At 36.5% G+C, this 27857-nt stretch overlaps 1 protein-coding gene across 2 annotated transcripts; it reads left to right on the top strand.

Annotated features, from left to right (window-relative positions):
• Window positions 1–1438: 1438 nt before the first annotated feature.
• LOC135693486 (serine/threonine-protein kinase N2) lies at window positions 1439–27436 on the top strand. 2 transcript variants are annotated; one of them, XM_065211990.2, is made up of 23 exons: window positions 1439–1774; window positions 3732–4107; window positions 7044–7516; window positions 8017–8196; window positions 8644–8803; window positions 9165–9274; window positions 9496–9639; window positions 13719–13794; window positions 13934–14078; window positions 14411–14591; window positions 15425–15591; window positions 16541–16616; window positions 16912–17003; window positions 17193–17280; window positions 17772–17860; window positions 18167–18229; window positions 18430–18568; window positions 18861–18941; window positions 19365–19472; window positions 25048–25128; window positions 25550–25609; window positions 26043–26144; window positions 26564–27436. In XM_065211990.2, the coding sequence occupies exons 1-23, from the start codon at window positions 1727–1729 to the stop codon at window positions 26603–26605; spliced, it is 3081 nt and encodes a 1026-aa protein (XP_065068062.1). In that variant the 5' UTR covers window positions 1439–1726; the 3' UTR covers window positions 26606–27436. The 2 variants fall into 2 exon arrangements, with proteins under 2 accessions (XP_065068062.1, XP_065068063.2); XM_065211991.2 differs by lacking the exons at window positions 1439–1774; window positions 3732–4107; window positions 7044–7516; ... (2 more) ...; window positions 9165–9274; window positions 9496–9639 and adding an exon at window positions 9647–12540.
• The last annotated feature ends 421 nt before the right edge of the window (window positions 27437–27857 follow it).

The raw sequence follows: 27857 nt of genomic DNA, 5'->3' as shown, positions 1-27857 counted from the left end.
ACAGAATCTTGCCCCATCAAACCTCTATAATTTGGTCTTGATTCATAACTTTATGAACCAGGCCAGAATAATGGTAATCCGTTAGCAAACTTTAAACCTTCCATTAGCCATATCTCGCCCAATTTTGAGCATTTCTAACTGATTTTTCTTTTTACGGGGTATTTTATGCTGTTCTTTTAGATTATGTGGTCAAATTTAAGAAACTTTAAAAACATTTTTGATGACGTCACACTTCGGTGCTCTATTACCTCTTAGCGTGGGTTATGGTCTGTAACGCAGGCTACAATTCCATATTCTTAACATCAGTTTAATTCTATGAACATTTTCTCTATGGGTACCTTTTTCCTTTCTTTTGCTTTTCAGTTACCACTTAATTTTTATTATTTATTATATTCCTTTTGGGCTTCTTCATTTTCAACTTTCATCGAGTTTACATTCAAGACCTTAAACTCGCAGGGTCGCCCTAAACTGTATTTTCTAGAAGAAAAGGATCTACTTTCAAAACGAAAATTGTTTGCATATCTTATCAATTATTTTACACCTCTAAAAAGCCAGATTTTCCGCTTAGATAAATTCAACACAAAATAAAGTTTGACTCAAAATATTGTCTAAATGTTTCTTGCTTTAATCATAGTCGATAGAAGCGAGTTTCTCCTTGCCTGATAACCAGACCGCTAGTTTTTCTATTGATTATCCTTTAAACACAAAGCTAATGCTAAACCAAATGAAAGACTTATGATTTGCATAACAAAGTGGATTAGTATCCTATAGCAGCCCAAACAAATGATTGGTTAATCTTGTTTTATTTCTCGGCTAAGATCTTTACATTCTTTGCAAATTTTCTTTAATTTGAATGCCATAATTGACAATTGTTCATTTTATCGGACGTGTAGGCTCAGGGGCCAAGGACTGAAATTTTTTGAGATTATGTTGATGCTCAAGCAAGTAGGTACCACCCAGCTCCAAGAAAATTCACCCTCTCCTAAATTTCTGAATTGATGGCAATTTTACAGCTATAATTAACTCAAAAATAAAGTAGCATTTCTGAGTCAAGCTATCAGCTGTGTTTTTCCCTGTTTTGAAGCAAATCAAAAATCTTCAATAACATTAATACGTTTTTCCATATAACACTACATGTTGTTTATTGTACGTTAGTCTGTTGACCACAAGGTGGTAATTTGCCAATTTGGCATCAACAAGGGGGGCTGAGTCCCCCCGGAGTCCCCTAGCACTACATCCCTGCTTGACAGCCCTGAGTTTCGGAACCGCTTTAGAAAACTGCAAGTTCAGATTATCCAGCTCACGCGGTCCTGGTTGCTTAGCTTCTAAGATATTCATGCATTGGCCATTGAATTGAGCTATAAGAATTCTTGCAATCGTTATCCACCAGCGATCATTTCTGGATTGCCCAGCTGGTTTCCAATTCACTTTTCAAAGGCTGCCACCAGTGATCACGTGACTGCTTGAATCTGAATCGTCCTGTGATGTACCAAAATAACTACTACGAATGCAAAGTGTTGACAGATTCTAGTTGATCGAGGGCAATATACAAACTAAAATACACGACAAAGGGAGCTAATGCAAGAGGTATTTGCCCTCTAGCTGTCATAGCTGAGTAATTTTGGAACAGCATATCGGAAAATGTTGCTCGTTCTTCGCAAAGCAGATTCTTGATTGGTGAGGCTCACGACCGATTTCTTTAGAGCTGTTCTGCGCACATTTCCAAATGGTAAACGATCTTAAAAAGACGGCAGATCGTTTGCAAAACCTGATGGTAAGTTTTCTTTATCTGACATTTTGTACTTTTTATCATTTCCTTCACCATCCTACAATATTGGACGCCGTTCATTTCAGAAATTATCTGTTTTTAGCTAGTTAGTCTACAGCCTGCAAAATCAGTAAATACTCTGCAAAATACTCGTGTCAGTAACAGCTATGTATATATTTTATCTCAAAAACATTGCTGGCTATTATCTTTATGTGCTTATCACAATTTAACATACAGTAAGTAACTGCCTTCCTGTTTCGATTGTTTTGGGGTTTCCTAAGCGATGTTTTGAATAGGTCCATTCTTTGCATGGTATAAAGAAGACGGCAAACAGGGGTGACTGAGAATGTAATATGATGACAATCGTACAGAATACTGGTTTAAACGATTTGTGATATTGCTGACAAAGAGTTTTCATTCCTTAGAATGACAAATATGACGGTTTATTCTATTTGATTGGCAATATTATAGGCATTATTCATGCTCTCACATTTACAATTTCACAAATTACCAAGTTTCATTTCTCAATCAAGCTACTGAATTTGTGGCTTCAAAATTTCTGAGGAAATCTACCCCCATGACTTCCCTTTAGCAACAACCTTTGCGGAAAAATACAAGACAAGGAAGTTAATGTGCCCGATCTTTTCTGTTCAATGAAGTGAATGTGGGACCTGCCCCTGAAGATAATCCAACTGACTGATAACCATGGCAACTGAGAGATAATTCAATTGGCTTTCATAATCATAATCATAATCGTTATTGTAATTGTAATCATAATCATAATCTCAAACTTATTTTCATTGGATTTTGTTTCTAGTCCATAATTAACTAATTCATACGAACTATTTACATTATACAGCTTGATATATATACAGAAAAAGATAAAAACCGCCGTTATAATTTAAATTCGAAGACCAGTAGAGCTTTTGAAGATATTGTGTGCATTCAAAAAAAATTGCTTAAAAGCATTTCTAAGGTCTCAACACTGGGATATATGACGTGTTCCCTCTTTTAGGCAAAACGAAAATAAGTCTATTGGCACAGAATATTTCAATAGCACTGTGATATTTTTTATTTAGTGCCATTTCCGCCGGTATCCTCTTCAAATTCAATTTAATGTTCGAAGTAATAACATATGAAAAGTTGTTTAAATGCTGGTTAGGACAGTCAGATTACCCCCTTACCCCCCCCCCCCCGAAAGAGTTTTCGAGCCCAGTGTCCTTAGTTGTTATTTAGTTACAGCTAAGGTAAAGGCTGATGAAGTTTCTAATATACTTGCACTTAAAAAGGAATATTGAATTATAATTTAATGTGATACAATAGGAAAGTAAAAAAGGCGCTGTAGTTTATGATAAGCATCAATAGATATAGGACAGCTACTTTTCTAATTAAACAGTTGATACAAGCAATACAGTTAGCTTATATCTAATTCATTTCTCAAGAAGAAGACATTCATTATCATGTAACAGAATGTTTTAACACGAAGATGCTCTATGCGATTAATTTTGTTGCTTCATTAATTTTCTGTTTTTGCTAATAAAATGTTATTAGTTTTTACCAAATCTTAAAAGAAATCCATCAAAAGCAGTGAATGCTTGCAATTTCTAGTGTTGTTAACAGTTGCTAAACCATAAACTTTATGTTGTAACCTTATCTCCCATAATAAATAATACAGGGACATGCCAGTTCAGCTTTCCTCCTCTAAAATTGGCACCCTTTAAGCGCAGTGAGCATATAGCATGTCTATTGTTTGGATACAACGTAATTGGTTGAATCGACAGTTTTGCGCATCATCAAACCTGTACATTTTTGTGGTAGACTGCAGCAAATGAACTGTTTGCAACTTATTTCAAGATGGAAGTAACCTGACCGGAAATTTTTGTTAAAATCTTTTCACGTAAATACATTTGATAATAAGTCATCTATTCGAAAATTTTAATCACAAGCCCATCTGGTTCCACAGGCATCCAAAAGTAGAAGACAAAGCTTGCCTCTTTCGCTTCTGTTCAGAAGTAGCGGCAGTAACAGCAGCATCCTAGGCCCAGCGCCGGAGAGGGATACTCTGATTACTATTACCAAGATGTCTCGTATAAACTCAGAAACATCAATACATATGCAAGTTGAGCAGCTTCGTGAATCATTAAGAGGAGAAATTCGTCGTGAACTCAAAATCAAGGAGGGAGCTGAAAATTTAAGGAAAGTATCAACTGATAAAAAGACGCTTGCTCAGTGTAACCAGGCTATCAAACAATCAAATGCCAAGCTCGACCAACTTCATCATGAATTACAGGAGGTAAATGCACGCCTGTCAGACGAGATTCTCACCATTGGAAAAGGAGGTTTGATATTTTGCTGTTTGTTTTTACAGAAGCGTTGCAAAAGTTTCCCACACCCTGTTTGTTGCCACTCCATCGGCACAAACATGTTGTCAGTCGTTGTCTGTCGCTGGGAAACGTTGCTTATTACAGATACAGCAGAATGATGAGAACGAAATTTCTACTCATCATTATTAAAGTCATCATTTAATTCAATTCAAAGATCGAATATTAATTAATTGGGAAATGCATTTGCCAATATTTCACTTCTTTTCTTTAAAAACAAAACATGCGAATAGGCCTAAGTTTTGTGGTTAAATTTGGGAAATCAAGCAATAATCTCCGTGATACATAACAGTTTTTCAGATTTTCCAGATTTTTCAATTTTCAATGCTCGATGAAAGCAAGTAGTATTTAAAAAATTTCACTGAGCACGATATCTTTCTATAATCTACAATAGCCATGATTCCAACAAGGCGCTGGCTTCTTCCCTGATTTGCTGTATGCCCCTATTTTTTTATAATTGGATTATTCAGTTAACTAATTGTAATTCAAAAAGCTAAATTGTTGCACTGCTGTAGCAAACGTAGATAGGTTTTTGCTGATTCCATCCCAGACAAATGTTTCCTCTGGAAAACTTAGTTGACTGCAGCTATTGATTTCCTTCAATTATCAACATTTCCATTGTCTGCATGTTTTTCACCGCATTATTAGCTGCCTGCTCAAAAAAATATTCGAGTTTAGCCTTAGTGGATAGATTTATATGCATATTTAATCAACAAATACGTATTTTTCTTGAGAAGTAAATGCAGGAAATGCTGTAAAATTGCCTTCACTCACAATTCAACTTTTGTCAAATAAGTCCAAAAATTTTGTGTTTATTTAAATGGTTATTATGCCAAAATAGCATTCTATAGATGGTTGCAACACAAGAACAGTACATATAGAATAGTTACATGATAGTCACATTTGGAATATGACTAAAAATTATCTTGTTCCACACACCAAAGCCCATACCACACTTGCATTATTTGTTTGTTTTATTTGTCCTTTGTGTGATGCAAGACATCCTCTTACAGCCTCTCAGTAAACTTTCCTTTGAATTAGATTTATTTTCTATTCCATTTTTCCAAATTTTTCTATCTTGATTTTTCCATTGGGAGCCAATTATTTTTAATTCTATTATTTTTAAGAAGATATTAAAATTAGATTCATTTACTTTTTGCATTTGGCATTAGATTGTTACAAGTGAACAAAGACAAATCATCTAGGTAAAACTACTATGTCACAATGTTCTCCTTAAATTTTTTGCTTCCTTCAAGTACTTGAAGGGTCCTAAAGCAAATTCCAAAAAACCACTGTGCCTAACATAACCTGTAAAGGCAAACTCTATAAGTTATAAATAAAAAAAACGAGTACAGTGTTTGTTGCGTAAAGGTTGCAAGTTTTTCCAACTATTGTTGATTTTGTTTGAGGGTGCATCTGGTCTCTTAAACCAACTGACCACACTTTTATAAAATTACTCTCCTTTCTGGGGAAAATAAGGTACAGCAGTTTAAACCTGTCAGTTTTATTTGATCATTTGAAGTGCAACTGTTGATGTGATGTAAATTGAAGTTTGCCTGGGCCTTGCTGCCTTTCTTTTCCTAAACTGATTAGTTTGCCATACCAGGATTTGGGAAACAACTGAGGGGTTTCATATTTACATTCGAATCCAACAGAGATGCAACTCTTGTCATTTCCAAATACCATTCTGCCAATCATTGACCTACAAACACTTGATTTCCTATACCAAGATGAGATCATCTGAAGTACACTGTGATATCAAGTTTACATAACTGTTTTAACAAACATAAAATTCCCTTTCTTTCATTGCAACTGCCAAATTGCATTGCAACTTCCAAATGGTATAACTCAAAAGCTATAAACAATATTTGAATACAAACAACAAGTTCATGGGCAGCAAGTTCAATTCAATAAATAACAAGCCCTTAATTGATGTCACCTAGGTTCTTCAGAAGATTCCTTACATAATATAAATATTTACTGCCAGGAATTAGCCAAAAGCATGAATATTATTGTTATTACCTTTTTATCCTTTTACTGGGCCAAATATCAAAGCTGATTTTGCTGATAAGGAGTTGCTCTGTATTGAATTTGTTTGTTTTTGTGTTTTAAAATTTCATTGTTCAATCAATTTTGGAGCCAAAGTTTTCTATTTCATTATTATATTTTAAGAAACATCAATTTTTATATTAAATTGAATCTATCAAACAAAAATGTTTTCAAGATTTTATTCCTAGACAAAAAAATGTTGTCACTTTCAGAATGATATTCTTTAATGTTACCATTCAAAACCTGAAAATAAACCAAAATTTTAGCAGTGGTATATTTGACTCTAAGAAAACTACACCTTATGAATGTATTTATCAGTGGTAGCTTAAGAGACCTTTGAGCAAACTTTTCAAATGGAATTTAAGAATGAACGTCTAGATAGGGCTAAACTTCAAAGTAGAAGCCAAAGTCTCTGAGTATATATCTAAAGGGTCATCCTGTTTCTAGTTATATCAGCTTCAACATTTTTTTGATGTTTAATTTTGTGGTGGATGATGGTTTTGAAAACTCCCCCTTATCTGAGTTTGCTTCTGCTAATTTTTCATTTATCTCAATTAGCTATATATATATGTGTGTTTTGTGAAGTATATATAGTATCTTGTATTTTAGATTGTTTAATATCTTTTTTAAAATCTTGGAATCAGAATGGAATTATATTAAGAATTTCATTACTTTTTTTACTTTAAAAAACCTTGTTTGTCAGTAAAGTACCTTGTTTGTCCTTAAAATCTCTTTTTTCAATGTTTTGTTCTTTCCCTAAATGGTATTTGCACTGGAATCTAAATTATGATAGTGATATTCCTTTTTTGTCTGAGGATAACTGCAACCTTGGGATTATGCTCTAGGTGACAGAGATGTGCCAGATGCTACATCTTCTCCTCTACCTCCCCATTCACAAGATGGGAATCTAAGTGCAGAGGTGTCAAATAGCAGAATAGCCTCATTAGAGAAGCAGTTAAATATTGAAACTAAAGTCAAACAGGGAGCTGAAAACATGCTCCAAATGCTATCGAAAGGTGACAAGAATAAGAAGTTGATGGCAGAGACGCTCCAAATGCTTGAGGATTCTAAAGTGAAAATTGATGGAATAAAGATGTCAATTTTGAGAGAGCAGCAACAAATTTTAGCATTTGAATCACAGTGTGGAAAAAATGGGGATGATAGTTTGTACAAGAAAAACTCAAGTAAGCTATCACTATTAGAACAAAGAATAGAAGATATACGTCATCACATAGACATTGAAACAAGAGTCTCAGAAGGTGCTAAGAATATGAGAACACAGTTGTTAAAGGTTCAAGATAAAAAAGCCACACAAGAGGTATGTTCAATATCATCTGCTTGAATAGTTGTTTTCTTTAGTCATCATCTGATGGAAATTTTTTGTTGTGGGTTATGTATCGTATGTCAGGCAATATGCAATTGAAATGTCAAATATATATCTGTATCCTGCTTTTGGTAAGATACATTTTTCCATCAAAGCATTTTGCTGCAGTTTTAGTCTCATCAAAAAGCATTCTACATTAAAGCGAAAAGGCTGCTATTTAATAGACAGAAGGAGTTAGTTCTACTCCAGTGGTAATTTATTTATAGACATGCATTACTAATCAGAAAACTATACTGGTCGTATGCTGGCATTTTCTGATTGGCCTATTTTGACCCACAACTGGGTATATGTTCTCTTTCTTGATCTTTTGGGTCCTTATTCTGACATTTTATTCTCTGAAGAGGGTTAGACGAAAGCCATTTGCAAATTTTTTATTGCCAAATAATTGTTCACATAACTATTGTCCTTGTATATAATGATCAGTTTCATTTTAGGCAGAAAAGAGAATTTTTGAGTCTGGAGAAAAGTTGGATTTACTACACTTGTCATTAGAAAAAAGGATGGCAGAGTTGTCTCCGGAAGGTGCGGAAGCTGGGATATTCAAGGAGAACAATCACCTTTCTAAGGAACAACAAAGATTACAAAAACCAGCTGCATTAACCGGGAAATTAGAGGTTTGTTTTGCAAAACAATTTTTTCCTGTAAAGCTACCTTTTGCCGACTCTGTTTGGTTTTAGCAAGATGAAACTTCAAATGAAAACAGTGGCTAGATTTGATGTCTCTTATCTTTTTAGTGCTTCCCTTGATGTTATGGGCCAATTACTACTAGCTATGTCTGTGAAATAAACATTCCGCTCTTTTTTACTCCTTCCGCAATTTATTTCTACACATTCGCAGAAACATTGGCATTTAACTTCTTATCCAAAAATGAACTACCATGTTTTATTAAAAATTTCGGAATGCTGTCCCTAGAAAGCACAGCAATTTATTCACACCCAAAATGTTGAATATTGGATTTACCTTATCAGAATTTTTGTAAGTTTCAATTTTGGAACAACTTTATAACTTATTTCCTTCTAAAGTATCAATTTTTCCTTGATATATTTTGCTATTTTTTACAGATTACTGTGATCGGGGCTGACAGCCTGTTAGAAAACATTCCAAATCGACTTCCTCGAAAGAATTATGGAATATCAGGAAGTCCTGACAACAAATTTAGATTAAGTAAAAGGGGCTCAACCCTTGGCTACCACTCAAATAAATACGATGACTCAGTTTCAAGTAAGATGCTATTTGAGACTTGATAATAGATCTTGTCTATACACTCATTCTTATCTACCTTTTTTAATATATACACAAAGTTATTTTGTCAGGACTATGCTTGTGTGATATTTGTTCAAGGGGCTGGCCAATTGTATCTAAATGTATACTTATCTTAATGCATAAAAGTTGATTTAACTGTTTTGCATACTTTGCAACAGAATTATGCAATGCATCCGGCCTTCATTTTTGCAATCTTAGAGCCGGCTACACATTATTAGCATTGCAACAATCGGAAGTGATACAGTAACGCACGAAACGATACTTTAAAGTCATATAGTTTCGAATGTATTCAATATCAGGTAATTGATCACGATTTTAGATGAAATTTGCGCTGTTATAAAGCTAGACAATTCAGATGTTGGCCAAACAAGTTGGAAGTCAGGAGGGTCTCATTGCTGGAGCGAATCGTTTTTTCTTGACCTCGACAAGGTAAGGGAAGTCTTTCCCAAAACATCGTCGTTACTGCTTGATCGTCACCAATGCTAGCTCGTAATATCCCTTTTACGTTTCAGTTTCATCGGAAGCATGATATCTCTCGCTGTCCTTTTCACTGTTTTGATTAGAATGTTAACCAGATATTCAAGAAGAATGTATTGTTTTTATTTCAGACTCCTTGTATTGTACTTTTTTTATGAATTTTTTATTTTCAGTCTAGGGAACTTGAAATTGGAGTCTACTACAAAGACTACAGATCCTTATGTGGAATTGTTTTTTTGAAGTTAGAAGAGTTTCTCGATAATCAGAGACATGAAGTCTGTGTACCGTTAGAGCCAACTGGCATGTTGCGAGCGGAGGTGAGGCTTTTTTTAATATTATTTTCACAGGTCTTCTTTCATGGCTCATGTAGCATTTTGATGTTAGTGCTGCTGCCGTGTCCTAAGTTGTTGTTTATAGGAAAGTGATGATGGAGTTTCAGGGCCTTACACAATAAGCAAACAGCTCGATTTTAGAAGAGAGTGCTTTTCCCGAACTGTCTTAAAACAGTCGGTCAGACTCCACCTTTTTGGTCTACTGTTTTGAATTTATTTAAATGTGAACAATATTGCTTCGACTACCAAGTCTCTTCTTTGTTGCTCACTGCACTGCACACTCACAAAAGTGTTATCTTACATTTTTCTGTAGAGATTTGTACGTTAGTATATTAGTGCCTTCTCGATCAGCTGGTAGACTTTGTGAACATTATTGGATTGCCATTTGTCTAAAGTTCACTGGCGCCGTAGAGGTATCCAATTGGGAGGTTAAACCAATCTGGACATGTTTCGGATCTAAGTGGACATATAAGCCTCGAAGTAGAATCTTGTTTGTTCGAAACTGTAATATTCGGCAGACTTAAAAGCATTGAACACGCATCATACGCAAGTGAAAAATGAAGAGGCGTGTACATCCAGTCTTTTACCCGATCAAATGTCCAATCTTAGATGCTCATTATCTACTTTGTTATAATGGAAGGATGCCTTGATCTTTGTAATTCTGTGAACTCATCATGCTGCTAATATCATTTCACTTACAAAGTTACTGTATAAAAAGACGGTAAAAGTGATAGGCTGTTGTGTTTTTTGTTTTGGATCAATTCCTCACGGGTGCTCGATAGTAAAGTATACCAGTTGTGCTTAAGCAGGTAAAACGGATTGAGACAATCAATGGTTTTCTCGTTGGATAGTTGCTTATGGGTAAGCAACGTTTGAACAATGGCCGCCAGTGGTCCTGTTGGTTAGATAAGGGCATGCATAATTCATAAGCGGAAGATATTCATTGCTTTGTCTGTGCATCAATTAGAATCAAGGCTAGTAGTAAAATATTGTAAAGCAAAATCAATGATGTCAAGTGGACACAACGGAAAAAGGTTACTTGGATAGAATAGCCAATTGCTGTGTTAATGAACTGCTAGAAATCGAGTCAGCAACTCTACAGTAAAGTTTGAGCGTTGCACTATGGCTCTGACATTGTTTTCGTTATTCGTTGAATTTAATTACCGTGCAGGAGGGTGTCAATGTTTACCGGACAATTTGTATCCGCTGTACCCAAACTGGACTATTACGCATTTGCTGAAGTAAGCTGACGAAACAAGCATATTCTTTATTTGAGCGTTCCTGTCCTTGGCTGTTGATTAAAAGCCTAGTTCGAGCTCTTTGTGGATCTTGGCGATTGTTTTGCAACTTGAGCGAACTAAACACGGATGGTGTTTGATTTTCCTTTTTTAATCTGAAATTATTGATAGATTTTACGTGAGGAGGCAAATTCAGTTTGAACTTTTATGCTCTGAAACAACCAAATCAAAGAATAGGCATTTTATGTGCAAATCTAAAAAGAGTACATTCAGTTGACAAAGATAAACCTGTGTTATGGCAGGTACCACGAAGAAAAAGAACTTTGCCCGAAGCAAGAACTCAACTGATGACCATTCTTTAAAAAACGTTCAAATTTTTAAGCCGCCTCCTTTCAGATTCGGGAAGATAGCTTATAGCGAGACGAAAATGATATCACTTGATAGGACGAGATTGCCCACCAGTGCTTGTAGAAATAATGTCTCTACACTTTTGACAACTTCTAGTAAACCACACGGGCAACTGAATCGGAAACTCTTCTCACTTCAGGATAATTTCGACAAAAAATCAGGGGCACGTCGTAAGCATGATTCGCATAGTGCCCCCGTTTCTTGCAATCCATTTAGCAGAGGTCGGTTAGATGCGAAGAAGGGCGTGCTTCGAAAAGTTCATCCTTCGGATTCAAAAGAATGCGTAAATGGTGAGGAGGGTCTAAAGCCAGTTGATAAATCAGGCGGTTCCAGCCACTGTGGCGATAATGGTCTGAATAAAGAAATTGCAAACTGTGTTGAAAATGAGGCCAAATTAAGGCATTGTCCAGTAACAGTCGAGAGCAAGGGTACTTCTACTTCTAAACATCCTGGGCAGAGTTCGGCTTCAAATGGCGATATTGGAGTATGTGATAGAGGCTCCACGGGCCTGTCTTCTGTAATTGAGCAGAAAGGAACTTTAGAAGACAAAGAATTAAATGACAAAAATAAAACTTTAAACTGCCAGGACAAAGATCCATGCAGCAAAGAAAAAGATTTTGGGAAGGTAAATACGAAAAGGTCGGGTGGAAGTACTCTAGTAAAGCAAAAGTCAAAGCGTGTACCAACGAGGCATATCAAGTATGTGTCAGAACTAGACGAGAAGGTAAAAAACAAGTACAGGCGAAATCAAAATTGCGGAAGAAGCAAGGGTAGGGGAAAGGAAAATAACCCATCGGTCGGTTTGAAAGCTAATACCATTTCGACTATTGGGAAAGATTCAGTAGCAAAAGAAAACAATGCTGGTGAATTGCGCGGCCGCGAGGAAGGGAAAAATAGCAACGAGAGGAGGAAAAATGATAAAGAAACTGTCATTGTGAAAAATGAGAAAGGCGAAAAAATAGCTCCTGTTGGTAAAATGGGATCCAGGAACGTTGAGTCATTTCTGGTCAGAAACGGTTTGATTCCGAAAACTGCAAATAAAACTCAAGATGCCAAAGGGGGAAGGACTTTTCTACGAAAGAAGAGTATAAGAGTGATTGTATCACGAAGCAGAACTAAATCTCTACGGAAGTTAGATAGTGCCAATAGCACGGCAAAGCAGGTCAGAAAAGAGGGTTTGTCTATTCATAAGTTGACGACTTGCTGTGATGCAACTATTGCATTCAAAGGGCCTGCTAAGGTTGGTTTTACTTCCCATGTTTAAACTTTTCTAACATTCCACAATGATTAATAATGGCATTAGCATCCCTCTGTATACGAAGAGCAGCCTTACTGCAGTTTGTTTATAAATTGTCCACCATCATGTGACGTATTCATTTGCACTGTCGAGCGTGAAAGCAATGAGATGTTTGAAATGTTATTTATAACACCGATAGCAACGTCGCGACTAGAGAATAGGGGCTATTAGTAACGTGCTATTAGTAACCTGTTTCAACGTGTTATAAGTAGTTCATGAATACATCATAAGGTGGTAAATGATTAGGTTGTAGGTTCTTTCGGCAGTTCACAATTAAAAGACAGATTCAGAAGGATCGATCTTGATGCTTATGAAATTCAGAATGAATCTTCCATTATCATTTAACCTCAGTGCATTCCACCCATCGAATACATCTTTTTCGCTAAAGATAGACCAGCCTCGTTCAATAAGCCCCCCCCCCCCCCTCCCCTAACTGTTTCAGAAACAACTAAACGTTTAATTTTTCCCCTCGCTCTGTTGTTTACGTTATCTGTGCCCAATGTTTCTACTTAAGTCCACAGCATCCCTTCTCCTGAAGATGGATGTCCTAGTGGGGGTTGCTTCTACCGTTTAATTTTGTTTGAATCTCAATCTTCGATCTCACAATGAAACCAACAGGTGAGAGTAAAGAGAGAGTAAAGACCAGCTATTGTTGTCTAGCGGGTTTCACGTGTTGTGTGCCTCTCGCAGTCTTTGGTAGAATTCAACATTGTTCGAGTGCGATTATTTGTAATTTGGCTTGATCGAAATATTTGAAACTGTATAAAGATGTTAATTGATAACCGTTGCTTTGAGCTGCCACTGCAGATCTGGGAAAAGTTAAAAGATGTAAGCAGTCTTCGATTTGTTTTGCTTATTATGTGTCCAACTGGAGCTAGAGTTTAAGATGATTTCAAGCACCGGAATGGCCTAATCAACGTCGTTGCCAATTTCAATTCTATTCTGACTCATTTGTCTAATAAACAAATCAGCTGTAGCAATTGATATATACAATTGGTAGTAAATTGTTGTTCTGGCATGTCAGGGAACTGATTTTCATTGTATCCATTTCATTATAAGCCCAGTGACTGTCCGATATAACCACATGGAAAGGTCTTAAAGGAACTTCTTTCTTTTCGTAGGCGACTTTTTATAATCCAATGGTCAACCGGCGACCAAAACTTCAGCGCCAGAAACAGTTATTCCCCAAAGCTAAAGGTGAGTTGCTTTTTGTACAACTTACAGTTGCAAGGTTTCGTGAGCAATCATTTTTGTTTTAGCTTACAATTTAAATCTCGTTTTTCTTCTTTAACGATAAATCAGTGAAAAATCATTTAAAGTGATTTGTTATTTGCAGGAAAACATTTCCTTCGCGCTGGGCAAATGAATACAAACATCGCCACATGGGCCCGGCTTCTAAAAAGAGCTGCCCCACCCACCTGCGCAGCGACAACTTTCAGCCCGAACAACACTTTGAATACGACATCTGCAATCGACACAACGTAAGTAATACTCCTTAAAAGGCAAGGATGTCAGTGACCAGTGTTTCGAGAAGGGAAACGTTGATCCCTAGCTACAATATGTATCGTTTTTTTTCTTACAGATATAGGTTATTTGTACCACCGTACATTTCGTTAAGTATTCTCCATTCAGCGAGGAGTCTTGCTTAATTATTTTTTTAAGGAACGCCAAATCGAGATCACAAAGTTTGATCATTTGCCAAAAATGCCTCTTATTGGTTTGAGAAAAATTTAGTTTTTAAAACGTTCGATTTTTTAACGAATGGCTTTGTTTCATATGTGATCGAGATGTCATTTCATCTTTTTGTTTTCAGGACAAAGGAAGTGACGCTGACAAGCTCACTTCCACGAAGTTCTGAGTCGGAATCGTTTGGATCAGGCTCATTTTCGCCCAAATCGATTCGTAAATCGCTGCATGTGGATGAAAATCAGGAAAAAATTCCTGGCAATGTATCCCCGCGACCGGACTTGAGACCAAACTCACTTGAAATACCGGTAACTGTGATACTTTTGATTTTTGACAAAGTTGAAAGTTATTTACTGTTTTCTGCGTCAAAAACGTTGTCGAATGTCAGCCAATAAGAATGAGGGTGATAGGCTGTCGCAGTGATAGTGACTCTGATTTTTTCCTTTAACGATTTGCCAAATCAGTGATGAGTTATTTTATTTCTATTGCTTCAGTTTTCTGTCAGGGAAGCTGTTAATTGAGAAAAAGATATTGCCGGAAGAAAGTTAATATTAAAATGTATAAGAACCGTTTATAACAAAATGCATAGATTGATCTAGATTTGGTTTTAGTTTTCACTGCTAATAATTGCCATTTTCAGGGTTATTTATCTCTTGCTGTTATAACTCAAGACAGACTACATTTTTAGCTTGTCTTTTTATAACTGGGTTTAAGAATGCGTTTTGGCAAAATCTCAAGCACTACAAGATTGGGTTGGGCGTTTTATTTCTGCGCTAGCTAGCTTTTATTGATGTTTCCAAATGATTGTTTCCGAAACATACAAACCATGCAAGGATGACTATTGTGAAAGTATTTGGAAAATAATATATTTAGAATTAAAGAAATATTATGATTGTATAGACACTTTCTGTGCACATTTATTTCCTAATCCTTCCTAATCTTTCCTAATCGGAAAAGTGGATAACTTTGTAGTTGAACAAATTGCTTCAATGTACGACAATTCACAGATCTCTAGTTTTAAAAATATCTAGAAAAATGACATTGCTGGGTTTTATGTCATTGGAAATGGAGCTTAAGCTTGACTCAGTTATTTCTAGTCTTACTCGCTACATTAGTTTTAGTTAACTTTTTCGACTTACAGACTTTTAGAACACCTGTAGAAAAGCAGTCAGATAATTCGAACAATGTGAATGCAACGCAGCCAGACACACCGACGTTGCTACCACCGCCTGTGCCCGCACATGCAAATAGAAAGTCATCTCCGAAAAATGATCGACGATTAAAACCAGATACAAACAAAAAGGAAAAGTAAGATTTTAAAGATAATCAACCTACTCTGGTGTCTCTAATAAACGCCCCCCCCCCGTGTATTAATTTCAGAAGAATTTGCCCTCCCCCCGTCGCTTATTATCATTCTATTAAATTTTACAAATCTGTCATGACCAGAACACGCAATTTTCACTTGTCAATAATTCCCCTTGTTATGTTATGTAGTTATTTTTTAATTGTCATAATTCCCCTTGTTATGCTTGTCAATCTTTATATCTAACCATCTATACATTATCAAGTTACCAGTGTCACCATCCTACTAGTTCCATTGCCTTTTAATTAAAAGATTTATCAACATCCACTCCTTTTATTAGCTCCCCTTTGCTATTGAAATTTGCTGACAGTTTATTGAAAATTGGCCAACCTGAACACCCCCTTCTCTTAGCAACAGCCTGAACACCCCCTTCTATTGAAAACTGGTCGACATAAATACCCCCTTCTATTAGCACCCCCTTCTGTTGAAAATTGGCCGAAATGAACACCCCCTTCCATTACCTTCCCCCTTTTATTAGTGACACTAGAGTATCCAGTGCGCTTGGCTTCATCTAAGTTACCATGACAAATCGTCAGTTCTTGCAATTATGCCTTTTGGATATATACACCATTCAAGGTCTGAGCTTGTCCCCATACATAGCAATAAAACTCGATCTTTTTTGCAATATTTCTCCATTCCCAAACGCATTTGCTTGAAATTTACGTGTGACCGAAGCTGGGGGAAAGCGTAGCCCCATGAGCCATTTTCATCAGATGAACTCTTGTTTATCTCGGTTGTGAAGACCGTCTAGTTTTCCATGAAAAGAGTGTTGCTTCTTCCAGCGTTAGATACATGTATATTTTTGTCTATGTTAACAAAATAAGTATTTGCTTCTTAAAACTGTCAGCTCTAATTAAATTATTTGCTTCTATCAACAACGAGGTTTGTTTTTAGGCGCAAAAGTAAACACCAGATGTCGATGAACGACTTCAGATGTATAAGTGTTCTTGGAAGAGGTCATTTCGGAAAGGTGTGTTTCATTCCTTGTTTTTTTGTCACTAATTATTTTGCTTTGTCTACGTCTATGGAGATATGATACCAACAACTCGCTTCAGCTGCTGGTTTTTAAAATACTGTCCATATTCAGAGCTCTATCCAACATTTTATTTGCATTGCTTTTATGTTTTGTTCTCTCTATTTTTCATCTATCTTTCGAAAGTATTTATATGATTTATCATCCGTACTCTAGATATATCACTTTGAATTTCGTATTTGAAACAAAGGTCTGAGGTTCTAACACATAACTCATCTTTTGTTACATTTAGGTACTGCTTGCGGAATACAAAAATTCGAAGGAACATTTTGCAATTAAAGCTTTAAAGAAGGGAGATATTATTTCAAGAGATGAAGTCGAAAGGTTTGAGATTATGTTGTCCTTCTCATTTTTTACTCGAAAGTAGAGGTCTAAATCCTATGATTGTTATTGTTGATAACAAAATTTGATAGCAGACTTACCTTTCGTTAATCATACGCAAAATGCTTCCAAAGATATAATCGCATCAGTTCTTCATTTGGTTTTTCAATAGAAATTCTCTTTATTTTGTAGCTTGATGTCTGAGAAAAGAATATTCGAAATCGCAAACTCATCGAGGCATCCATTTTTGGTGAATTTATTTGCATGCTTTCAAACAACAGTGAGTATCTCTTGCGATTTACACTGCTTTATTTATGACTCTATTTGCTTAAATTAGTCTATTTTAAAGACTAAACTGGAATTTGTTTGCAAGGAATGGAGTCATAAAAACCAACCTTTTACAAAATGGATTGTTCTCTAGTATCTTTTGTTCTTAGTATCTATGCAATTTGCGATTACCCCCTACTGGTAATTGAATTTCACCATTTTTCTAGGGAGTGTTGTAACTAATTGATCAGCAATTTAGAACTGTTCCGTATTGCACACCAAAATGGCAACAGCTGTGCTCGTACGGCACTGAACTCTCTGCAGTGAACCCGTTTTAGGACTGGTTCTATTTGGTAGGGTTTCGTTGTTTGAGCATAGTTTCCCTATTATAAATTTAAATCACATACAACTGCATAATGTTTGTCATGTAAGGCACTTGTACTGCTGTAAAGGCACATCTCCACACATTTTATCTATTCTGATTGTATAAGATGTCCTTTACAGGAACATGTTTGTTTCATAATGGAATATGCGTCAGGCGGCGACTTGATGATGCACATCCATGCCGACGTATTTTCAGAGCCAAGGACTGTGTACGTGTTTGCTTTTATCTGTCAAATGAAAAATCAAATTTTTGATACCTACACTTAATATGTACTCTTTTACACTGGATAAAACTGTTGTAGATCCCTATCTGATAATGTCTGGTTTGAATTTTGCTTATTTCTTTCATTCTGATTTGAGAATGATTCCACTGAATTGATGTCATTTTTTGTTTATGCAGTTTTCAAGTATCATTATATATTGACGTTGTATGATAAAGAACCTTTAGGGTCCTTTTTCATGACACACGTCACTTTCCCCGAAATAAAGTAAGTCATATGCTTCCTTTCTTTTAGATTCTATGCTGGCTGCGTTGTGTTAGGGTTGCAGTTTTTACACAATCATGACATCGTTTACAGGTATCAAACTCAATCTTTGTTATAAGCGTGTTGCAAGTTAATGCAAAGACTATGTTACAGACTTTTGCAATACCAGTGTGGCGATACCCATTAAAACTTGTCAAGTGATAAGCTCGTGATGAGCCGTTTTTTAGCAATTCAAAGTTCTGTCGCTGATAACGAAAGATTTGAACATCTAAATTTTTAATGTGTTTTTTCAGGGACCTGAAGTTAGACAACCTTCTACTGGATAGTGATGGTTTTGTTAAAATCGCAGACTTTGGTCTTTGCAAAGAGGGTATGGGTTATGGCCAAAGAACAGGGACTTTCTGTGGTACTCCTGAATTCTTGGCACCAGAGGTTGGTTCATTTTTTGTGAAGCCTGTTTATATATAGGTTGGTAACGTGGGATGACCTTTGCTCTCTTTCTTTAAGTTTATATAGATTGTCCATCAATTTCTATATATCTATGTAGCTGCTATATGTAAAACTCTATTTCTATATTACTATATATAAAATCTGAAATTTCATCTGAAATTGAACGTTATACACCTGAAATTTCTATTTCTTAACTATTCCATAAAAACAGGGAATCGTTGCTCTGTGATTTTTTAAGCCCCTTGATCTAACTTTGCCTTCGCTTTACTTTTAGGTTTTAACAGAAACATCGTATACTCGAGCTGTAGACTGGTGGGGTCTAGGTGTATTGATTTTTGAAATGTTGGTAGGAGAGGTTAGTATTTTGCAGTTTGTTACTCGAATTACTTTCAAATGTCTTGTGGTTGGTCACTAGACAACTATACATGAACATGCTGGACAATTATCATATAGGCGTTTTCTATTGCTTCCTTGGTTAGCACGTGCATATAGATGTAAATGCTAATGAAATAAACCTTTATCAGCTAGATTTCCCCTTGTTCCTTCCCTGCCGTGTTTTATATTTTTTGTGTTGTGGTTAATTTCTAAAATTACACGAAAATCCTTTATCATCCAACTGCGATCGCATCATGTTCAAACGTCAGGCGGTCATGTCGAACAAGTAAATACGTGTGCTTTGTACGCCCTTGAACGTAAGAGCTGCAATACTGATTTTATCTTGTTCTTCTCATTTATTGGCGTTTTCAGTGTATTGTTACAAAACTGATGTTTTTTCTAGTCTCCATTCCCTGGTGACGACGAAGAAGAAGTCTTCGATAGCATTGTTAATGATGAAGTTAGGTACCCAAGATTTCTTTCCAACGAGGCGATTGCCTTAATGCGACGGGTGAGTTCTAACATCTGTTTTTATCTATTATTTATTATTTTCATTATTATTATGCTGATGTACACAGTTCTGATGTTATAACTGGCTTGTTCTTGATGTTTCTTGAAATCGGATCAATACCCATGATCTTAGATCTCGAGAACTTTTCTCAACACTCTTGCAGTTCCTAAAAGTACAGATTTTTGTATTAGTTTTATCTGCGTCTTGACTCCAATTTCCTTGATGTAGTTGCTCAAATTTCGTGTTACTGTTCCAAGGGCTCCCAAGACAATAGGAATAACTTTTGCTTTCACTTTCCATAATCTTTCCACTTCTCTCTTTAATTCGTCATACTTTTCGATTTTCTCTATCTCTTTTTCAGCTATTCTCACATCTCCCGGGACTGCAACATCAATGATGTAACACTTCCTTTCTTTCTTATTGACAACCACTATGTCAGGTCTCCTTGCCTGGATTTCATTGTCTGTTTGAATATTGACATCCCAGAGAATCTTTACATTTGTTGTTTCTACCACTCCATCTGGTTGATGTTCGTACCATTTATTTCCACAATCTATGTCATACAGGCGACAGACATCCCAATGGAGGGCTTTCGCTACACAGTCATGTCTACGTTTATACTCTCTCTGTGCCAGTTTTGGGCATTCACTGACAATGTGGCTTATTGTTTCCTCTTTCTGATTACACATTCTACATTTCGAGTCCCTCTGCGTCTTATCGATGTTTGCTTTAATTGCATTTGTTCGCAATGACTGGGTCTGCGCCGCCATTATCAGTCCTTCAGTCTCCTTTTTCAATTCCCCGTCCCGGAGCCATCCCCATGACTCTGGGTCATTTATTTCTTTTGTCTGTCTGAAAAACTGTCCATGCAACGCCTTTTCTTCTAGCTCTGATCGCCTCTCTTCTCTTCTTCGCTTCTTGAAATCTTTCTCTGACACTCTTTCTCCTGCCTCGCATCTCACTGATGACAATATCCTCTCTTTGCTATCCTGAACATAGTTTTCAAGCCCCAAAATTGCGAGCTGAACACAATCCTCAATTTCTACAAGTCCTCGTCCTCCTTCTTTACGGGGTAGGTAGAGTCTTGCTACACTATCTCTGGGATGCAGTGATCTGTACATATTCATCATTTTACGAGTACCCCGATCTATTTCTTTCAGCTCATCCTTTCTCCAGTCAACGAAAGGTGCCGTGTATCTCATCATTGAAACAGCCCAAGTGTTTATGGCAGTTATCATATTGCCTCCATTAAGCTTAGATTTCAGTATCTTTTTCACTCTTCTCTTATATTCTTTCTTTAGACTTTCTTTCATCTTTTCACCTAATACTTGATCAGCTTCCATAACTCCAAGGTATTTATAACCATTTTCCTCGTGTATAGACCTAATGGTTTCCTTATTTGGTAAGTCAATGCCATTAGACTCGACTACTTTCCCTCGCTTCATAACCAACACTGCACATTTTTCTACTCCAAATTCCATACCTATATCATTACTAACAACTCTGACAGACTGTATCAATGCATTTAGTCCACTTTCATTCTTCGCATAAAGTTTGATGTCATCCATGAACATTAAATGATTTATCTGCTCTCCATTTGAACTGAACTTATAGGACGCTTTCATTTTACGCAGTACTAACGTTAGTGGTATCATAGCAATCACAAACATTAATGGTGATAAACTGTCTCCTTGGAAAATTCCTCTGGCAAATTTTACCTCACCAATCGCTTCCCCACAAGATGTCAACATGGTGCTCCATTCCTTCATACTGTTGGTCAGCAAATTTTTTACATTCTCTGCAGCTCCAAACATGTTCAAACATTCCTTCAACCATGAATGTGGGATTAGATCATAAGCTTTTCTATAATCCAGCCAGCCCATTGCAATATTCTTCTTTCTTTGCTTCACTTCCTTCATGATTTTCTTGTCAATATACAATTGGTCTAAGCACCCCCTACATCCTTTCCTCGATCCCTTTTGTTCTTCTGGTAATACATTCTTAGCCTCCATAAAAGAATAAATCTCACCTGCCAATATTCCTGTCAACAATTTCCAGCACATAGCGAGACACGTTATTGGACGATAATTACTAGGCACCCTTCCTTTTTGTGGATCTTTGACTATCATTATTATTATTATTATTATTATTATTATTATCCTTTCAAAGCTCTCTTGGGATCTCACAGTTGCTAATCTCTCCAAAACGTGGGTTTGCGAAAACTTAGATCAGCTTGTCACAAAATTCGTTCGACAGTGGCTCGAGCTTCCAATATCTTCGACATTGAGTGGCATAGTTCTTTCTCGTAAACACTTTGGTCTTGAGCTTCTGCTTCCTTCCGTAAAGTTTCAACAGTGCCAGACTGTTCTTCGAAACTCACTCAAATCTTCGCCCAACGAAAACATCAAATCCCTATGGATGAACACCAATTATGGACCTAATATACAGTTCGACGCATACAAGAACACTAAGGCGGTACTGAAATGTGTAAGGGATGAACACACTGAAAAGCTCAAAACTCAGTTAACATCTCAAGGCTTCATCATTTCATTCCTGCTTGAGCATTCATATACAAAGTTAACCTCACTCTGGTCTGCAGCTCAAAGTAAACTTCCAAAAAACATCTTCAACTTTACGATAAGGTATCTCAACAACACACTAGCCACAAGGAACAACCTCTGCTTATGGAAAATTAGCTCTTCTCCAGATTGCTCATTCTGCCTTCAGCCTGAATCACTTCTTCATGTCGTAGCTGGATGTAACAAATACCTTGAGCAAGGGCGTTTTACTTGGAGGCACGACTCTGCCCTGCACTTCATTGCATCATCATTTCAATGTATCCGAGATGTATTCATTTATGCTGACATTCCCGCTTATTTATCACCATGTATCATAACTGGCGATTCGTTCCGTCCCGACATGCTAATCAAAACTGCTTCTAACTGTCTGTATGTCATCGAATTAACTGTTGGGTTCGAGACTACCCTGGACAATAACGCTTCGCGTAAAGCTGAGAAGTACCGTTCCCTTCTAAAGGAACTTCGCCCTAAGTTCAAAAAAGTAAACTTTGTTAATCTATCTATCAGCTGTCTCGGTATCTTTGGTAACTCCTGTGATTCTTTCATCGATATGTGTGATGAACTAAAACTTGACTACCAACACCGTAATTTTATAATTAAAAAACTGTCAGCAATAATTATACGCACATCCTATTATATATTCTGTATGCGCAATAAGACTTGGACAAACCCTGAACTGCTCTCCTTCTAAAGATTCTTTGCACTCATATGATTTATTTAAGTGTTATAACTTTTGTAAAATTAGTAAACTTGTCACCAGGCTAGCCGATAGTAACTACCTGTAAAGTGAGGTTACTGTTGTAAGTAGAAGAATATAAAATAAAAAATGTTTTCATTATTATTATTATTATTATTATTTTGTTTGTGATTGTAATAGTCTTTTTTTTGTAAACCCAGGCTAGCCAATTGCAAATTACCTTTGTAATAGTGAAATTTGTAATTGTAGTTTTAATTGAATTGAAAATGAAAAGTTTCCATTATTATTATTATTATTACTATAACAGATGAAGTAGATGATTTTTTAATTCCAAATGTTGAGCACTTGTCAACCCGAATATGCATGTTTGCCCAAGAGCACCATCTAGAGAAGTGGTTTAAGAGAATTTGATTTTCGTTTTCTTGACCAGTAACCACTGCCGCATCGTCAGCGAACTGAAACCAATGGACAGGGTTTAAGGAGTTTGTATAGAAGCCGAACTGGTTGAATTTATTATCTGAGATGTAATGAATGAAAGTATTAAAGCAAAGATTGAAGGTTAATGGGCTAAGGCAATCACCCTGAAGGACACCGCGGCCTACCGGTATAAAAGGGGTACGAAATGTATCGGTTATGATAGATGTTTTAAAATCAGCATAAAGGCTGCAGATAATGTTTTGAATGTGCTCAGGGATGTGGTGATAGCGAAGAACTGTCAACTCGTTAATGTCCAGTATCGACAAATTGTCGTGTCATCCAAAGAACAAAATTATGTTATACCACCGATATCTGCTATCCAAAATTTCCTGGAACCTGACCATCGCTGATTTAAGCGAGACATGGGTGACAGAGAATCTAGACAATGTTGTTTCAAGCTTTGTTAGACAATGGCTCGAGCTGCCAATAAGTGCTTCACTAAGTAGCCTCGTCATTCGAAAATCGAAGTTTGGCATCAATCTCATTCTTCCATCTACCAAGTTCTTACAATGCCAACAGTTATCCGCAACTCTTTAAGACTGTCCCCAAACCAAGAGATTCGCTCTTTATGGAAAGACTCTAGCACTGGTACAAACATACAGTATGACGTTTATCGCAACACCAAACAAGTTCTCAAATCCATCCAAAGTGAACACGAAAACCGCATTGAAAACGTTCTTACATCTCAAGGATTTATTATCTCGTGCATCTTAAAATTTGCTTCTAAGGGAACTAATCAACTTTGGTCTAGTGTCCAGCAAAAGTTACCAAAAAACATTTACAACTTTACCATCAAATACCTAAACAACACTCTTGCCACTAGGAAAAACCTCTGCAAATGGTCAATTACTCAGTCATCTGCCTGCTCTTTCTGTCTCCAATCAGAATCATTACAACACATAGTCTCTAGCTGCAAGAATTATCTTGAACATGGTAGGTATACCTGGAGACATGATTCCGTACTTCTATATTTGGCTAAAACCCTTTCTACACCTAGAAACAGCTCACTTTACGCCGACCTACCTTCATTTCTATCACCTTCTTTAATCACAGGCGACTCCTATCGACCAGATCTTGTCTTTGTAACTGAAGATCGAATCCTTTACATGCTAGAGCTTACTGTTGGGTTCGAAAGCAACATCGACGAAAACAGTACTCGAAAAGCTAGGAAATATAGCGATATTATCAAGGAACTGAGCCCTGCCTATAAACGTGTTACCTTTGTTAACCTTTCTATGAGTGCCCTTGGCATTCTGGGAACCTCATCTACCTCTCTCTCTGACATGCTACACCAACTTAATTTTGACTCAAATCAAACTAAATCCATCTTGATGAAACTCATGAACATTTCTATCCGCTGCACCTACTATATCTTCTGTCGTCGAAACAAATCATGGCTAAGCCCCGAACTAATTGACTTTTAAATATTGTAATGCAGATAAGCCAATTATGATGTCTGTAAAAGCGAGTCGTATAATTGTAAATTTAAAATGTATTCAATGAAAATAGGATGTTTAAAAAAAATTACTATTATTTTTTTTATTATTATTATCGCTTTATTTGCTTGTTGGGAATATATTATAATTAGTGTTGTTAATCGTTCATGACTGGCATTGCCATGCCCTTCTTCATTTGTGTTGCAATTCTCGTCATTCGTGTTGCAATTCTAGTAATTCGTGTTCTATCTGACAACATAGTCAGTCACTCCGTTTTAGCTCTACAGAAAAACTAATATAGTCAGTCATCGATATTTTGCCGGTCTTATACAATATGAGCCACTTCAAAACCCATCGTATTGTTCAGTTGAATTGTTTTGTCCTAGCTATTACGAAAGAACCCAGACAGGCGACTAGGTTCCAGCCCCCGTGATGCAGAAGATATTAAAAAGCAACCTTTCTTTAGGGTAAGTTTCAAGGAAGGCTTGAATTTTTGCTGACTTGTATATACTGTCTCGATTGAAGTTTTATTAATCTGTGTATATTAACTTTGTACCCCTACCCCTTAGATTTGTTAATAAAAGAGACATAGATTATCAATAAGTAACATTTACTCTAGTTACGGTTTGCTTCCTCGTGATTTTGTATCGAAACAACATTCTTTTATAAAACTCCCAAGGTTTGTACTTGCAGTGCTATCGCCTTATTCCAGTCTGTTGAAAGATTTGATTCACACCCCCTGACCTATAGAAAATGTTGTTAGCTTACTTACCAGTCTTTTTCAGCATCAGTCTTTTTCAGCATCAGTCTTGCATGTGCATGCCTGTGTTGTGAAGTCTGAACATCGTTTGATATTACGCCTAACAATTACACTTTATGGTTTTTTAGGACTTGCGGTGGGACGATCTGTTGAACAGACGTGTTAAACCCCCGTTCAAACCAAAAGTGGCAAGTATTCTAACATTTAACCTAGCAAGCTGTTTTCAATGACTTCCTTTTTTGTGACCGTTTATACGAATTATTGTTTTATTCTAAAGGTAAGCCTTTAGCTTAAGCCATGCAATGCTCCTGCTCTCCGTCCACCTTGAATTACTTTCCTGTTAATTTCGAATATCATTTTGCAAACTATCGTAAGTTAGTGAAATGAAATATGCTTTTTTATCTTCGGTGGACATTGCATATTCTTGAAAATACTCTAGCTCTTGAGGTTGGGAGAAGCAAAGTTATCATATTGGAAAAGTATCGAATGTATCGCACGTGCTTCTAAAACAAAGATTGTTTTCATTTTAATTAGTTAAGTATTAGAACGAAAATTGTCCAGTAATTTTGTATTTTTCTGGCACACTACCTTCATCAACTAAACTCGTTTTTTTCTTCGCAGAAACATGCAGAGGATGTTAGCAATTTCGATGAAGAATTTACTTCTGAAGACCCTGTTTTAACCCCCGCTAAGGAGAAAAAACGAATAACCGATTCAGAACAAGTAAATACTTATCATTCTTTATTAATCCTTTTTATAGATTTATAATGAAATTTTACTGAAACCCGTAACTTTCAAAACATAACAGTTTAACAGGTGCGTGATAATCGTGAAATTCGACGCTTTCCCTTAGGGCATTTCAGTTCTATTCACTAAAATGGTTGCAAAATTTATGTATTCTATATTTTGATATTGTTTACGGACGCCTCGTTTAGTCAATAAAGAATGTCTGATTTTCAAGGGTCCGAATACAAAGAATCTTTTTGCGTATATGTATTATAACTATATTCACTAAGCCACAGTTTAAGCTGCTCAGCGAGTATCTTCTCTAGTTTCTTTGTACGAAGAATGATTACACTGTGTTTAATTAGTGTTGCTTCTACTTGCTTCGAGCTTTTGGTAAATGATCGATGTGTTTTCAGGCACTGTTTTCAGAGTTCAACTACACGGCCGACTGGTGCTAGTGTGATACCTAGTGTTGCACTGGTAAGCGACCATTGAAAGCAGAAACTATTGAAAACAGAACTTGTCTTGGCCCTGTCGTCTGGCCCTGTCGTCTGGCCATGTGGTCTGGCCATGTCGTCTGGCCCTGTCGTCTGGCCCTGTCGTCTGGCCCTGTCGTCTGGCCCTGTCGTCTGGCCCTGTCGTTTTGCCCTGTCATCTGGCCCTGTTGTCTCCATTATGCTGAAGCCTGGAACATGGTGATGGCAATTTGATAGTCGGCTAGTTCAGTGAAGTTTTTACGCCTTTTCGCCCTTGTGTAATCCACTCACTTTTCTAAGTGTAACTGTAAATTCCTGCCTGTTTATTATTTGACATACGTATCATCCGCCTTCACCGCTTTCTTTATCTTTCCAACCTTTAACTAGTGATGAAATTCATCCATAATTTATCTTAATTTTTCATGATTTTTTAACTGAGTAATTTTTTTTTGAATCAGCAAGTTCTAGGTTTATAATAAATTCGGCTTGATATTTTAGCAGTTGGAACAAATGATGTTGTGAAAGCTCTAATTGTCATTTTCGAATTTCTGCGAGTTAATAACAGTGGATGGAAGCCTTTTGCACTATTTCATAGAAACTTATCTTGTCTATAAGAGTAACAACTGTACAGGTTTTCGTTGATCAAAAACGATTTCATAGGACGACTGTTGCAATTAGCAAAGACCCTATTTTGAATTTGGTGTTTATAATGATAATTGTTAACAATGTATGAATGTAGATGCCTTGCCTGTTTTATACTTGTATGTTCATTGTAAGTTCCTAATTCGAAGAGAAAAAGACCTCGTCTATTCATTTATGTCTTTTCTGATGCAAGCCATGTCCGTTGCTCCATACATACACCAATACAAAAGTGTTGGGAATCGAGGAATCAGGAAATCGGGGAATCAGGAAATCGGGGAATCGGGGAATCGGGGAATATCGAAACCAGTAAGCCAATTTAACAGTTTCATTCCTTGTACGAAAGGTCTTTGCGTAAATACTTCATCTCTGAGACCAAAACACACATAGCGCAATACAGTTGGTTAGATTTCATGAAATACCAAAACTCCAGCTAATGAAAATTGAAAATGAAAATTGGCATGCATAGACGGCTACAGGCATTCAAGCAGCTAGGCACTTTCAAAACCATATATCACTTTTTAAAGAGACAGCTCAAACAATCTACTGTCTGATGTTTACTGAGACTAGGGCTATCCGCCGAAGGTCGAATAAT

This window comes from Rhopilema esculentum, chromosome 11 (genome assembly GCF_057945365.1).
Source record: "Rhopilema esculentum isolate cy_ngs chromosome 11, ASM5794536v1, whole genome shotgun sequence".
In the NCBI taxonomy this organism is placed as follows: Eukaryota; Metazoa; Cnidaria; class Scyphozoa; order Rhizostomeae; family Rhizostomatidae; genus Rhopilema; species Rhopilema esculentum.
This window is presented reverse-complemented; position numbering and strand designations above follow the sequence as displayed.

Bases quoted from the DNA above. Each gene is read 5' to 3' on its own strand.
- LOC135693486 (XM_065211990.2), top strand. From the start codon at position 1,727: ATGGTAAACGATCTTAAAAAGACGGCAGATCGTTTGCAAAACCTGATG. The intron at 18,942-19,364 runs GTTAGTATTTTG...TGTTTTTTCTAG, and splicing joins TTGAAATGTTGGTAGGAGAG to TCTCCATTCCCTGGTGACGA. The intron at 26,145-26,563 runs GTAAATACTTAT...ATGTGTTTTCAG, and splicing joins GAATAACCGATTCAGAACAA to GCACTGTTTTCAGAGTTCAA.